Source organism: Bubalus kerabau, chromosome 2 (genome assembly GCF_029407905.1).
Source record: "Bubalus kerabau isolate K-KA32 ecotype Philippines breed swamp buffalo chromosome 2, PCC_UOA_SB_1v2, whole genome shotgun sequence".
In the NCBI taxonomy this organism is placed as follows: domain Eukaryota; kingdom Metazoa; phylum Chordata; class Mammalia; order Artiodactyla; family Bovidae; genus Bubalus; species Bubalus kerabau.
The window spans coordinates 177,284,636-177,298,831 of NC_073625.1; the positions used below are offsets into that span (position 1 = coordinate 177,284,636).

The 14,196-nt window shown below is 44.4% G+C and overlaps 1 protein-coding gene and 1 non-coding gene across 3 annotated transcripts in view; one reads left to right on the forward strand and one right to left on the reverse strand.

Moving 5' to 3' along the window:
* Window positions 1–14,196, forward strand: part of DZIP1L (DAZ interacting zinc finger protein 1 like) — a 57,482-nt gene that overhangs the window by 19,002 nt on the left and 24,284 nt on the right. For both annotated transcript variants that reach the window (XM_055569585.1, XM_055569586.1), the window contains exons 3-6: window positions 5,353–5,934; window positions 7,989–8,073; window positions 11,456–11,577; window positions 12,216–12,377. In XM_055569585.1, coding sequence (XP_055425560.1) covers window positions 5,434–5,934; window positions 7,989–8,073; window positions 11,456–11,577; window positions 12,216–12,377 — 870 coding nt within the window. In that variant the 5' untranslated portion in view covers window positions 5,353–5,433. The remainder of the gene's footprint in view (window positions 1–5,352; window positions 5,935–7,988; window positions 8,074–11,455; window positions 11,578–12,215; window positions 12,378–14,196) is intronic.
* On the reverse strand, window positions 2,135–2,207 carry TRNAW-CCA (transfer RNA tryptophan (anticodon CCA)). The gene has a single exon. It is a non-coding gene; the product is annotated as a tRNA-Trp (tRNA).

Sequence of the window (14,196 nt, forward strand, 5' to 3'; positions counted from 1 at the left end):
GACTCTTTGTGCTTCCAGGACTTGGATGTCTGCTTTCTTTCACAGGCTAGGGAAGTTTTCAACTTTTATTTCTTCAAATAAATTCTCTTCCCTTTTCTCTCTCTTCTTCTGGGATCTTTATAATACGAATGTTAGTATAATTGATTTTGTCCCAGAGATCACTTAAACTTCCCTCACTTAAAAATTAAAAAAAAATTTATTATTTTTTGGCTGTCCTGGGTCTTTGTTGCTGCATGGCCGTTTCTCTCGTTTCTGTGAGCAGGCACTGCTCTCTGGTTGTGGTGCGTGGGCTCCTCATTGTAGTGGCTTCACTTGTTGCTGAGCGCTGGCTCTTGGGCGGGCAGACTTCAGTAGTTGTGTTTCCTGGTCTCTGGAGCACAGGCTTGATACTTGTGGCACATGGGCTTAGTTGTTCCTTGGCATGTGGGATCTTCTCAGACCAGGGATTGAACCCACATCTCTTGTATTGGCAGGCAGATTCTTTACCACTGAGCCACCAGGGAAGCCCTGCACTCACTTTAAAAAATTCATTCTTCTTTTCACTTTGGGTGATTTCTACTATTCTAATAGTAGAATTAGATTAGTAGAATGGATTAGTTCACTAATCCATTCATCTGTATCATCTAACCTACTATTGATTCCTTCAAGTGTAGCAGTCCCCAACCTTTACGGCACCAGGAACTGGTTTCATGGAAGACAGTTTCCTTGACTCGGTCAGAATGGTTCAGGCAGTAATGTGAGTGGTGGGGAACAGTAGATGAAGTTTCATTAGATCGCCTGCCGCTCACCTCCTGCTGTGCAGTCTGGTTCCTATCGGACTGTGGATCAGTACTGGGGTCCACTGGGGAGTTGGGGACCCCTGTTCTAGTATATATTTTATTTCAGTTGTTAAATTCTTCAGATCTGTTTGGTTCTCCTTTATATTTTATAACTCTTTGTTAAACTTCTCAATGTGTTCATGCATTCTTTTCCTGAGTTTGTGGAGCATCTTTATGATCATGACCTTGAATTCTTCATTGGGTAGATTGCGAATCTCCACTTGATTCTTTTGGGGTTTGATCTTGTTCCTTCATTTGAAACTCATTTCAAATGAGTTTTGAAATGAGTCTTCCTCATTTTGTCTAATTCTCTGTTTATTTCTTGTATTAGGTAGGTCAGGTTTTGTTTCCAGATCTTGGAGAAGTGGCATTACACAGGACACGTCCATGGAGCCTAACACTGAACTCCCCCCTGGTCACCAGAGCTATTTGCTCTAGGGGTGCCAGCTATGTGGGCTGAGTGGGCCTTTCTGTGTGGCTGGGCTAGCTGCTGTGAGTGTGCTGGTAGGCGTGGGTGGCCCTGCCTCCCATGGTGGCTGCCAGCCCCCTGGTGAGCAGGGGTGAGTCCTGGAACAGCTGGCTATGGGGCTCAGGGCTAGTGGCAGCTCTCCCATATGCAAGCATGCAAGCCCCGCTGGCCTTCAGAGTCAGATGTTCTGGGAACTCATCTTCATGGTGCATTACCCCTGGGCTGGGAGCCGTGAGGTGGGGCTCAGACCCCTTCTTCCTTGGGGAGAACCTCCGCAATTGTCATTATCCTCTTGTTTGTGGGTCACTCATCCACTGCCCCCAATCCCTTTACCTAGCTTATAGTTTCTTCTTTATATCTTTAGTTGTGGAAAATCTTTTCTGCTAGTGTTCAGGTCATTCCTGTAAATAATTATTCCTGTAAATAGTTGTAATTTTGGTGTGTCTGTGGGAGGAGGTGAGCTGGGGTCTTCCTACTTCACCGTATTGCCCATACCTACTTGAATATCTTCTTAATGAATTTGGAATTAGCCCACAAGGAACACAGAACATCCCTTCCCGTATGGCTGAAGCTCAGTGGTGGCTGCCCCTTGTAAACAGGGCATGCACTCCCTATTTTGCCAGTCCCTGATGCTTCCTATGCCAACACTCCCTGCAGTGGTTCTCAGTCAGTTAGTCTGAAGATCTGCATTTCTAATGAGTTTCTGGTTGATGCTGATGCTGCCGGCCAGCAACCACACTTGAGAACCACAGCCCAGTTGTATCTTTTAAATTATTTATTTGGCTACAGCTAGTTTTAGTGGTAGCACATAGGATCTTCAATCTTTCTTGCGGCATGTGGAATCTACTTCCCTGGCCAGGGTTCGAACCTGGGCCCCCTGCATTGGGAGCATGGAGTCTTAGCCCCTGGACTACCAGGGAAGTCCCTGCCCAGTTACATCTTGGACACTAAGTTAGGGAATTAGTTGCCAGTTATCATCAAACTTATGGTTTTTCTTATGCCTGGCATGTTTCCTACGTTTAACTAACATTACCTTCCTGGTCCTAATGGAATTTAGATTTTCTATTTCTGCTGCTGCTACTGCTGCTGCTAAGTCACTTCAGTCGTGTCCGACTCTATGCAACCCCATAGACGGGAGCCCACCAGGCTCCCCCGTCCCTGGGATTCTCCAGGCAAGAACACTGGAGTGGGTTGCCATTTCCTTCTCCAATGCATGAAAGTGAAAAGTGAAAGTGAAGACGCTCAGTCGTGTCCAACTTAGTGACCCCATGGACCGCAGCCTACCAGGCTCCTCCGTCCATGGGATTTTCCAGGCAGGGGTACTGGAGTGGGTTGTCATTGCCTTCTCCGTTGCTATTTCAGTATAATCAATTTTTTTTTTAAGTCACTCATTCGTGTCCAACTCTCTGCAACCCCATGGACTTTAAAGTGCATGGAATTCTCCAGGCCAGAATACTGGAGTGGGTAGCCTTTCCCTTCTCCAGGGATCTTCCCAACCCAGAGACTGAACCCAGGTCTCCCACATTGCAGGCGGATTCTTTACCAGCTGAGCCACAAGGGAAGCCCAAGAATACTAGAGTGGGTAGCCTATCCCTTCTCCAGCAGATCTTCCCAACCCAGGAATCGAGCTGGGGTCTCCTGCATTGCAGGCGGATTCTTTACCAACTGAGCTATTAGGGAAGCCAGAATAATCAATATTGGAAGGTCAATCTAAAGATATCAAGAGATAGGCCTGTGAAAAACAGATTTGGGAGTGGCTGAGGCTTATGGTAGCTGAAGCTAAGGGTATGTGTGAGCTCATCCCCAGGGAGCATGTCTGGGAGTGACAGGTTGGGGGTGGACAGCAGACTGTCACGGGAGCACAGCATACTCTGCCTTAAAGGAAGGGCAAAAAGAGTAACTGTTCAAGGGAGAGGCATTCAAAGAGGTGGGAGGCAAGCCGAGAGAGTGGCTGACGGAACTTTCTTGGCCTTATTATTAGAGAGGGGCTGTGGGCAGACATCTGAGGCCAAAGCTTAAATAGTTAAACAGCAGGTTCTCAGGTGAGCTCCTGGTCTGTGGGAAGACAGGAAGCAGGAGTCCTGTTACCCTCGCCCACAGCACGCCTGGTAACCTCTGTTGCTCCAAGGTACAGCTTGTTGTGGCAATTGTCTCTGAGGCTGTGGTGACAAGGTTGCAGCCAGCAGCTGAACATGGTGAGTGTCATGTCACCTGCCTTCTTTTTTTTTAAAAAATAATGTACCTTATTAAGAGAAACGTGCTAGTCTCCTCATGGCCATGGTTGGTATGCTTGTGGCTGGATTTTTTTTTTTCCTGGAGTTTGTGTTGAGGAGGAGTATCTGAGAAAGGGAAGTGTGGGAGCTGAAATGGGAAAGGTGGGTCAGTGGCATCCAGTGGCAGCTTCAAGACCAGGCTAAGGGTTTGCACTGGGTCCTGTGGCAGCAAGGAGCTGTGTGCTAAGCTGCTGGGGTGGGGAATGGGCGGCAGCTGTGTGGTTAATGCATCTCCGTGGCCCCAGTGCCTGGCACCAGGCCTGGCCAAGGTAGGCATGCTCTAAACGGGGGGAGGTTGAGTGAATGAGTGGATGAATTTGATGGATAAGGAGTGATGATCTGATCAAAGCAAAATTGTAGGACAGATAGCCTCAAGAATTGATATAGGGCAGTTCAAAGTCCACAAGCTTTGGAGCCTGTGTGTGTGTGTGTGTGTGTGTTCAGTCATGTCTGACTCTTTGCAACCACATGAACTGTAGCTTCTGTCCATAGAATTTTCCAGGCAAGAATACTGGAGTGGGTTGCCATTTCTTTCTCCAGTAGATCCTCCCTACCCAGGGATTGAACCCAGGTCTCCTGCATTGCAGGTGGATTCTTTACCACTAAACTATCTGGGAAGCTCATATATATATATATGTGTGTGTGTGTGTGTGTGTGTGTGTGTGTATACCCATACATATGTGAGATACATCGATCTCCTTTATTTTTACAAATTATTATTAAATGTCATGTTAATATATTATTTAAACAGAAATGCATATATATGTGTGTATATATAGTCATTATTCTCTATCAGTACATAAAAGGCTGCCTTCTTATTAATAGCTGCGTAGTATTTCATGTATAGAGATACCTTACTTTTGTACTTTCTTATAATTTTCTTGTACTTTACTATTACAAATAATACTACAATGACAATTTTTGCACAAGCACCTTTGCACACCTGTATGAGTTTATCTGTGGAATAAACTATAATTCTTAGTAGTGGAATGTTCATTTTAAATTGCAGTTGCTATTGTAAAGTTACAAAGAGAACAATTTCTTTGTCTAACAAGAGAGTGGCGAGTAGAATCTGAGTCTTTTAACAACAAACTGGAGCTGTTTTCTAAACCGTAAGGATTGGAAAAGAGACCATCGTGGACTGAACAAGATCTCTGTGCCGAGACCCAACTGCTGTCTTGAGCGCCACCTCGTGGCAGAGGTGGACATCATTTCACTCACATCCCACTAAAGAAAACATGATCATATGGGTCCACCTTACAGCTGGGGAAACTGGAAACTGTAGCCCATCCCATCCATTAAATTTTTGCAGTTACCGAAGGAGAACCATTTAATGTCCACTGTTAAGTGGCTCTGCCTCCCAAGGCAAAGTTACTGGACTTTATCCTGAGATCAGTATAGGGTTGCAGAAAGGCTTCCATATACATTTGACAGCTCCCTCCTGACCCAGCCCTCTGGCAGGCACTCTTGCAGTGCACTTGGGCATGGTGGTGGTGGGGGGGTACACTGAGGACCTGCTGTGTGTCAGGCACTGGGCTGGGTGTTTTTCCTGCCTCATTTCTAACCACAGGCTTGCAGAGGAGGCACCATGATTCCCAGTACACATGGAGGCTTAATAATACAAAGGATCTTGCTCAAGGCTGAGGATCTGAACCCACATTTGTGTGTTGTAAAGCCCACAGCTTGCTTTGGCCATGTTGGCGCACGCTGCACACTAAGGCTCCTGCTGTCCAGTATGGTACACGCAGCCACATGCGGCAGGCCTAACTTCGACTCTCTTCTCATTTTCCAGGCCCTCTCTCAGCTCCTGTGCCTGTTGCCGTGGCCTTGGTGGCACCCTTCCCCGGTGGCCAGCCCAGGGCTTCCCCCACCCATGCAGTCTCCCACCACCACTGCCCAGGGCCTCAGTGGCCTCCTCTTTGGGGCCTACACTCTCCCCACCTTCAAGTTCCAGCCTCGCCGTGAGAGTGTGGACTGGAGGCGCATCAGTGCCCTGGATGTGGACCGCGTGGCACGGGAGCTGGACGTGGCTACCCTGCAGGAGAACATTGCCAGTGTCACTTTCTGCAACCTGGACCGGGAGGTGTGCGGCCGCTGCGGGCAGCCCGTGGACCCAGTGCTGCTCAAGGTGCTGCGGCTGGCGCAGCTCAGCATCGAGTACCTGCTGCACTGCCAGGACTGCCTCAGCACCAGCGTGGCCCAGCTGGAGGCACGGCTGCAGGCCAGCCTGGGCCAGCAGGAGCGCGGCCAGCAGGAGCTGGGCCGCCAGGCCGACGAGCTCAAGGGTGTGCGGGAGGAGAGCCGGCGGCGGCGCAAGATGATCAGTGCCCTGCAGCAGCTGCTCCTGCAGACGGGCGCCCACAGCTACCACACCGTGAGCACCGCTGTGGGGCGGGGACCCTGGGAGGGCTGTGTGCCCAGCCAGTGGCCACCTCTGTGGCACTGCTGCCTGGGCCCCGAGGCAGCTGTGGCCATTCTCACTGGGGCTGGGAGCAGGTTTTAGAGATGCCGTTCATCACCAGAGAGCCCCCTGCAGTCTGGTTAGGTCTACAATGCATGTGGAGTTGTGTGGCAGGTGTGTCTGAGTTCAGAGTATAGATGTCTTATGTGTTATGTCTCATGTGTGCATGTGTGAACATACGTAGGGTGTGTGTGAGTTTACAGATGGTGGGTAAACATACCTAAGGTGTGTATATGATTGCTTGGAGGGTTATGTCTGTGAATGGTGTGTGCATGTGTGTATGTAGAGTGTGTGGCATATAACACACTTATGTAAAATGTGCATGTAAAGATACACTTTTCTCGCATGTGTGGATGTATGAAGGGTGTGTATGTGTGTAGAGGCCTAAGTGTGTATGTGTGAAGGCTTTGTGTGTGTGTAGAGGTGTGATGTGATAAACATGTATAAGAGATGTGTGAGCGTATGTGTGAAATCAGTGTGTGACAAGGAACTGGTGAAGACAAGCCCGTTCTGGAAAAGTGACCCCATTAGTCAACCAAGTGACAGCTTATCACCCAAAGTGGCATTTGAGCATTTGTGTCTCTTTACATGAAAAGTGTAGATTGGGATCAGTTGCCCTTTAATGAATTGTTGGTGGCTAGATCCTCTGGCAGGCTCTGAGGATGAAGGCATCAATCATGCTGGTTCAGATTTTTCAGAAATTCACAGTGTAAGGGTGACTGGACAGAAGGAATCACTAAGATATGATGTAGAGACTAGAATGGTAATTGATGCAATTAATACAATGTTAATTATGATAAAAGGGCCAGATCTTTTCCAGTAGTAAATTACAAAACAGCAGTTTAACCTGGCTTAGGCCAATAAGGAATTTGTTGGTTAATTTAACTGAAAAATCCAGGATTATGGTGGACTCAGATAATGGCACCAGAATCTAGCTTCTCTCTCTGCAGCTCCTGGCAGTTCTTTGTCAGTGTGGATTCCATTCTCAGAAAGAGTCTGGCTGTGTGGTAGCAAGTTGGGCCACTGCAAAGCCAGTATTTCATTTTCCCAGGTTCAGAGCTGGCATGGCAGAGGGCCGTGTTTGGTGCCTGGTTTGTGAATGTGCTGCTTGCGGTGGGAAAGGGGAAGCAGGGAAGTGGGGGAGGAGGGGAAAATTATGGAAAATATCGAATGTATACAAAAGTAGAGAGAATAATATAACAAACCTTCATCTGCATACTACCCAGCCCAATAGTTTTCAGCTCATGGCCAATGTTGTTGCATTCGTTCCCCTACACACTTCCCCCCACCCCTGGATTATTTTGAAGTGTATCAGTCATATGACTTTATCTGTAAATATTTCACTTTGTATCTCTGAAAGGCAAGGACTCCCGCTTTTAAACCTAAGCATAATACCATCATCATGCCCTGAAAAACCAACAAAAATTCCTTAGTATCATCAAATGCCTAGTTTTTGTTCATAGCTCCCTACAGCACTGGTAGTGTTTTAAAGCTCAGAAAATAAATATTTTGAAGGGGCTGTATAAAAAATATATATGTGTATTTAATGGCTCAGTGGTAAAGTATCCGCCAGCAATGCAGGAGATGCAGGTTTGACCCCTGGGTTGGGAAGATTTCCTGGAGAAGGAAGTGGCAGCCCACTACAGTATTCTTGTCTGGAAAATCCCATGGACAGAGGTACCTGGGGGGCAATAGCTCATAGGGTTGCAAAAGAGTTGGACATGAGTTAGCAACTAAACAACAGCAACGTATATATGTATATATATATGTTTTATATATGTATACATATATGATATGTATATGTATATATATATGATTTGCATCACTACCTTACTTTGTAAATCAAACTCTTCATTTGTGAAGCAGCCCAGGGTTCCCAAGGAATGGGAGTGTTGATAGAGGTAGAATCATCCCAGGATGACTCAGGTGAGCTGATCCTGCACTTCCCACTGCTTCCCTCTGTGTAGTGCCACCTGTGTGACAAGACCTTCATGAACGCCACCTTTCTCCGGGGTCACATCCAGCGCAGGCACGCAGGCATGGTGGAAGGCGGTGAGTGGAAGGGCCTGGGCTTCTCTAGAAGGCTGGGAGGTAAGGGCCCTTCAGAGTCACTCAGTCTGTCCCATTCACAGTCAAGAACACTGAGACTCAGAGAGGAAACACTGACCATGGTCACATGATATAAGGGACAGAACAAAGCCTGGACGCTGCCTGTCTGACTCCCAGCCCAGCTCAGCAAGTGGAGGGCATGTACATAGGTCAGAACCTCATCGTCCAGTCGAGGAGCCGGTGATCCCACCATCCACGTGGAGGGATCCCACAGTGGGTAGGAACGTTTCTGACCCCATGTTTAGAGAAAAAGGGCTGGGAGTCAGACAGGTAGGTTCCAGCCTTCAGTTTGTCCCCTTCTCTTATGTGACCATGGCTAGGGTGGTTTCTCTCTCCGAATCTCAGTGTCCTTGCCTGTGACCGGGGCAATTAGACACAGTGACTTGGACCAGCCCTTACCTCCCAGCCTTCTGTGAATCTGGTGCTGACTGTGAATAAGCCTAACTGGGCCTAAGGAGCAGTCAGACCAGTTCTTTGACTTTTTAATGTACATGAATTCATTATGATTTAATCACTGTCATTTTACTGTTTCAAATTCCAAAACAAGTAGCAAGACTATATGTTTTCCCCTTTAAGAGATTTTTTTGAGGTTCAGTAAGAAATATCTGTTAATGCAAATATATTATGATAAAATGTAATATAAATTAAATATAAAATCTCATTGAATAAAACATTTTTCCCTTTATTTTAATTTCATTTTGAAAGAACAGAGTTTTAAAATAGCACTAGTCACCTAGTTACTATGCATTTATTATATATCTGATTCTTCTTGGATCTACATTGGAGGCAACTAAAGAAAAACAGATTTTCTATTTATTAAATACTTTTTTCTGGAAAAGATATATGTTTTTGAAGAGATAGTTGTACACTCATCTTCATAGGAGCATTATTCACAGTAACTAAAGGTGTAGAAGCAACCCAAATGTCCACTGACAGATGAATGAATAAGCAAAATGTGGTATATGTATGTATGTGTGTGTGTGTGTGTGTGTATATATATATATATATATATATATATATATATAGAGAGAGAGAGAGAGAGAGAGAGAGATACAAAGAAATATTTTTCAGCCTTAAAAAGAAAGGTCCTTCTGCAATTTACTACAATAGGTTATTTTGCTAAGTGAACTGTCAGTTAAAAAAGGACAAATACCATATGATTTCACTTATATGACGTACATAGAATAGCCAAATGCATAGAAACAGAAAGTAGAATGGAGGTTGCTAGGGGCTGGAGGAAGAGGGGATGGGAAGTTCGTGTTTAGTAAGGACAGAGATTCTGTTTTACAAGATGAAGAATGTCCTGAAGATGGGTGGTGGTGATGGTTGAACAACAATATGGATGTATTTAATCCTACCGAACTGTACATTTAAAAATGGCTAAGATGGTAAATTTTATGTTAGGTATATTTACCACAGTAAAAAATTGGAAAATATATGCCTTTGATATAGAAAATTTAAATGCAGAAAGGTAGAAAAGAGAAAATAAAAATCATGGACGATATCATCTGCAGCTAATATGTTGGTGTGTCCGTGGTCATTATTTTTTGTGTATGAATATTATCATATAGGATGCAGTTTTGATACTGCTTATTTTCAATTAAGAATATATCATATTTTCCCAAATCATTAAATCATCTTTGTAAATATGGTTTTTATGGTTGAATAGTATTTCATCATGTGCTGATCATAATTTATTTCAAAACTGAATTGTTTCTTAATTTATTTGGATAACTAAAACATTCCCCAATTATAAATCACATGGTGGCAACATTCTTGTGCATAAATCCTTGTGCATGATCCTTATTACTTCCTTAATGTACAGTGGTGGGAAAATACGGAGAGGAAAAATATGTTCATAAGGAAATCCCATGGACAGAGGAGCCTGGTAGGCTACAGTCCATGGGATCACAAAAGAGTTGGACGTGACTTAACAACTAAAACAACAACAATTAAGACAACTTTGGCTACATTAATGTTCAGTAATTTATTATCAGGCAGCTGACTTCTCAGATACTGCAGTTCTCCCATTCCAGACTCACCTCAAATCACTTTATTTTTATTTTATTATTTTATGTTTTTGGCGGTGCCACATGGCATGCCTAATCTTAGTTCCCCAACCAGGGTTCGAACCTGTGCCCCTGGCAGTGGAAGCCCTAAATCTTAACCACTGGATTTCCAGGGAAGTCCCTCAAATCACTTTATTAATCCAAATTAATTTTCACTGCATCTAAAAGTTGCTTGTTTCTAAAAAGCCCCATTTGAGAAAAGCCATATATCTTTTCAAAAAAAAGCTTGAAGTTTTAATAAAAGTACCATCTAATAATCCCTAAATGTACTTTTAAAAGTAACAGATGTCCAAGTACAATTGGTATCTTTTTCATTAACCTTTAACTCTTAGTTTATCAGTATGTGGTTTAGTTAGAAACCACACTTCTATAATTCAAGTTTTCTTCATAGTGCACAGTGCCTTTTTTTTTTGAAATTTAAAACTACACATTTGAACTGTACTACATTACTGAAAAGAATGAACTTAAAACTACAGTTCTTATCATTACTTTAAATTCCCCTCTTTGTATTAATAATCAGTGTGTACATACTATTTGGTATCCTGATTCTGTTACTCTACCAGTTTTGCATTCATATTTCCCATTTGTAAGTACTGTCAAAATAGTTATTTTAGGGACTTCCCTGGTAGTCCAGTGGTTAAGATTCCAGCTCCCAATACAAGGGGCCCAGATTCGATTCCTGGTCAGGGAACTAGATCCCACATACTGCAACCAAAGATCTGGTACAGCCAAATAAATAAACAAAAATAAATACATATTTAAAAAATAGTTATTTTAAATGACAACTATAGTTCACATGTATTGGGCTGTCCTGCCAGGTGCTATGCTAGGCACTTGGCATTATCACATTTCATCCTCACAGTGACCCTCTGGGTTCAATTCAGTTCAGTTCAGTTGTTCAGTCATGTCCGACTCTTTGCAACCCTATGGACTATAGCACGTCAGGCTTCCCTGTCCATCACCAACTCCCAGAGCTTGCTCAAACTCATATCCATTGAGTTGGTGATGCCATCCAACCATCTTATCCTCTGTCGTCCCCTTCTCCTCTTGACCCTCTGGGTTAGGTGCTGTTATTGCTTCCATTTTCCACTTTGGAGAAACAGAGGGTCAGGGAGGTTACGTCATTTGCCCAGAGTCAGTGTACAGTGGAAGTGGCAAAGCTGGTCTCAGACTGAGGTGTGACTGCACACAAGGAACTGTACACACCACTGACTCTGACTTATGCTGGTCACCCTCGCTTTGCATGGATCCCACAGGAAAGCAGAGGAAGCAGGAGCAGCCAGTGGAGGAGGTGTTAGAAGAGCTACGGGCCAAACTGAAGTGGACCCAAGGGGAGCTGGAAGCCCAGAGGGAGGCGGAGAGGCAGCGGCAGCTCCAGGTGGGCGTGGAGGAGGAATGCCAGGGGATTCAGTCACGGACTGGCCAGGGGACCCGTAATGTGCTCAGATCCCAGAGTTGACATTCTGGCTGTTTCCCAGAGCTGAGAGTCAGGGCTAGGATGGTGTCTTCCTGGATGTGCCAAGTGATTTTAGGTAGTCTGGGAAGGAAAATTCAATTATTTGACCAGAACTGTGTGGCCAAAAGAGAGCTGCAGCTTCCTGTGTTTGCACCCTCTGAGGGCATTTGAGCCTGAATTTTAACTTCTTACAACATACTGTTGGCTTTTGGAGGATAAAGACTGGGTAAACTCCAGAAGGCAGCTCAGAGGAGGCATTCAGTAAATATTTGTAGAATGAAAATACATACACTTGCGTCATGCCTTCCGTCATTTATTCATTCATCTCTCCTTGCCAGGCATCATGAAGAATATAAAGAGAGAAGAGACGTGATCCCCATCCTTTACAGTTCAGTTAAGACTAATTCCACTCCCAGTCCAAACACTGGGGACTGGGGGATAAATGTTCTTTGGGTCTCCATAGTGAGTTACATGGAAAAGGGGCCCTGGCAGTTTCTTAGTAAATATTTGCCATAGTGTAGAATTAATAATGATTCTCTTGTTCTTGCTTTTCTTTGTAGGAAGCAGAGATCATTCGCCAGAGGGAAGCAGAAGCTAAGAAAGAATTTGATGAATGGAAAGAAAAAGAGCGGGCCAAGCTATATGGGGAAATAGACAAGCTCAAAAAATTATTTTGGGATGAATTTAAAAGTGTTGCCAACCAGAACTCTACCTTAGAGGAGGTACCCAACCTAAAAGACTTCTCAGAGTTCTTTAGCTGAAAACCTGCTTATTTGTTCACGTTTATTTCTTTGTACTAGTTCTGAGTTCAGACACAAGAGGGCAGTGGCTGGTATTGAACCCATGCTTCATCACATACTGGCTGTGTGATCTTGGGCGTGTTACTTAACCTTCCTTTGCCTCAGTTTCCTTTCTGTAAGATAGATTTCTGAAAGGGTTAAATTAGCACATCAACAATACCTAACATTATCCGGCATATATTATAGTAAGAGCTCCAGAGATGTTATGCTTATTTTTGCAAAGGGCTTCACTGGACAAGAAATGAGGCAAAATGTAAATGGAAACATTTTTCTTCTAACAAGTATTTGCTGAGTGCTGGTTACAAGCAGGCACTCTGTTGGGGCCTGTGGAGTCACATAGTAACTAAGATTTACTGAAACATTTCTACCCTGTACAAAGTTCTTTATATACACTAGCTTTTAATTCTCATAACAACCAAACAACTCTGATATTCTAAAGGTAGGCATGTCGTTAGTTTGTTCATTTCTTTTTTTAAAAAAGATTTATTTATTTGGCTGTATCAAATCTTAGTTGCAGCACCCAGAGATCTTTTATTGTGGTGCAGATTCTCTAGTTGCAGCATGCAGGCTTAGTTGCTCTGTAGCCTATGGGATCTTAGTTCCCCAACCAGGGACTGAATCTGTGTCCCCTGTATTGCAAGGTGGATTCTTAACCACTGAACTACCAGGGAAGTCCCTAAGTTTGCTTTTAAAAAATTTATTTATTTTTGGCTGTGCTGAGTCTTCGTTGCTGCGTATGGGCTTTCTCTAGTTGCGGCGAGCAGGGGCTACTCTTCTTTGCCATGTGCAGGCTTCTTATCATGGAGGTTTCTCTTGTTGTGGAGCACGTGCTCTAGGGCATGCAAGCTTCAGTAGCTTGGGCACACAGTTTCAGTAGTTGTGATGCAGGGGCTTAGTTGCTCCTCGACATGTGGAATCTTCCTGGACCAGGGACTGAACTTATGTCCCCTGCATTGGCAGTGGATTCTTATCCACTGTACCACCAGGGAAATCCTCCCTAATTTATTTTTTAAAAGAATTCCCTGGTGGTCCAGTGGGTAAGGCTTCTACTGTACAGGGTGCATGTTTGATCCCCGATTGGGTATCTCACATGCCGCACAGTGAGTGCTGCTGCTGCTGAGTCACTTCAGTCGTGTCCTACTCTGTGTGACCCCATAGACGGCAGCCCACCAGGATGCCCCGTCCCTGGGATTCTCCAGGCAAGAACACTGGAGTGGGCTGCCATTTCCTTCTCCACAGTGAGTACAAAAGGTAAAAAATAAAATGCCTTTAAAAAAAAAAAAAAGAAAAGCTATTATCATTCCCCCTTTTCAAGCAAAGACGTTGAGGCCACATAACTTGCCCAAATAGCTGTTTTAAGAGGTAGACTGGGATTTGAACCCAGCTCCTTAAACTTCAAAGCTCTGCTCCTCTACTGGATATATTATCAAATTTATTTACGAAAAACTTATTAAAATTATCCCTGGACTGTATCTTCCCATATAAACCTGTGTAAGGGAAACATTTTGAAAAATATTTTCAGAATGTTGTTATGTTTTAGTCACTCAGTCATGTCTGACTCTGGGATCCCATGGACTGTAGCCTGCCAGGCTCCTCTGTCATGGAATTTCCCAGGCAAGAATACTGGAGTGGGTTGCCATTTCCTTCTCCAAGGGATCTTCCTGACCCAGAGATCAAGCGCTTTTCCTGAGTCTCCTGCATTGCAGGCAGATTCTTTACCGCTGAGTCACTGGGGGAGCTG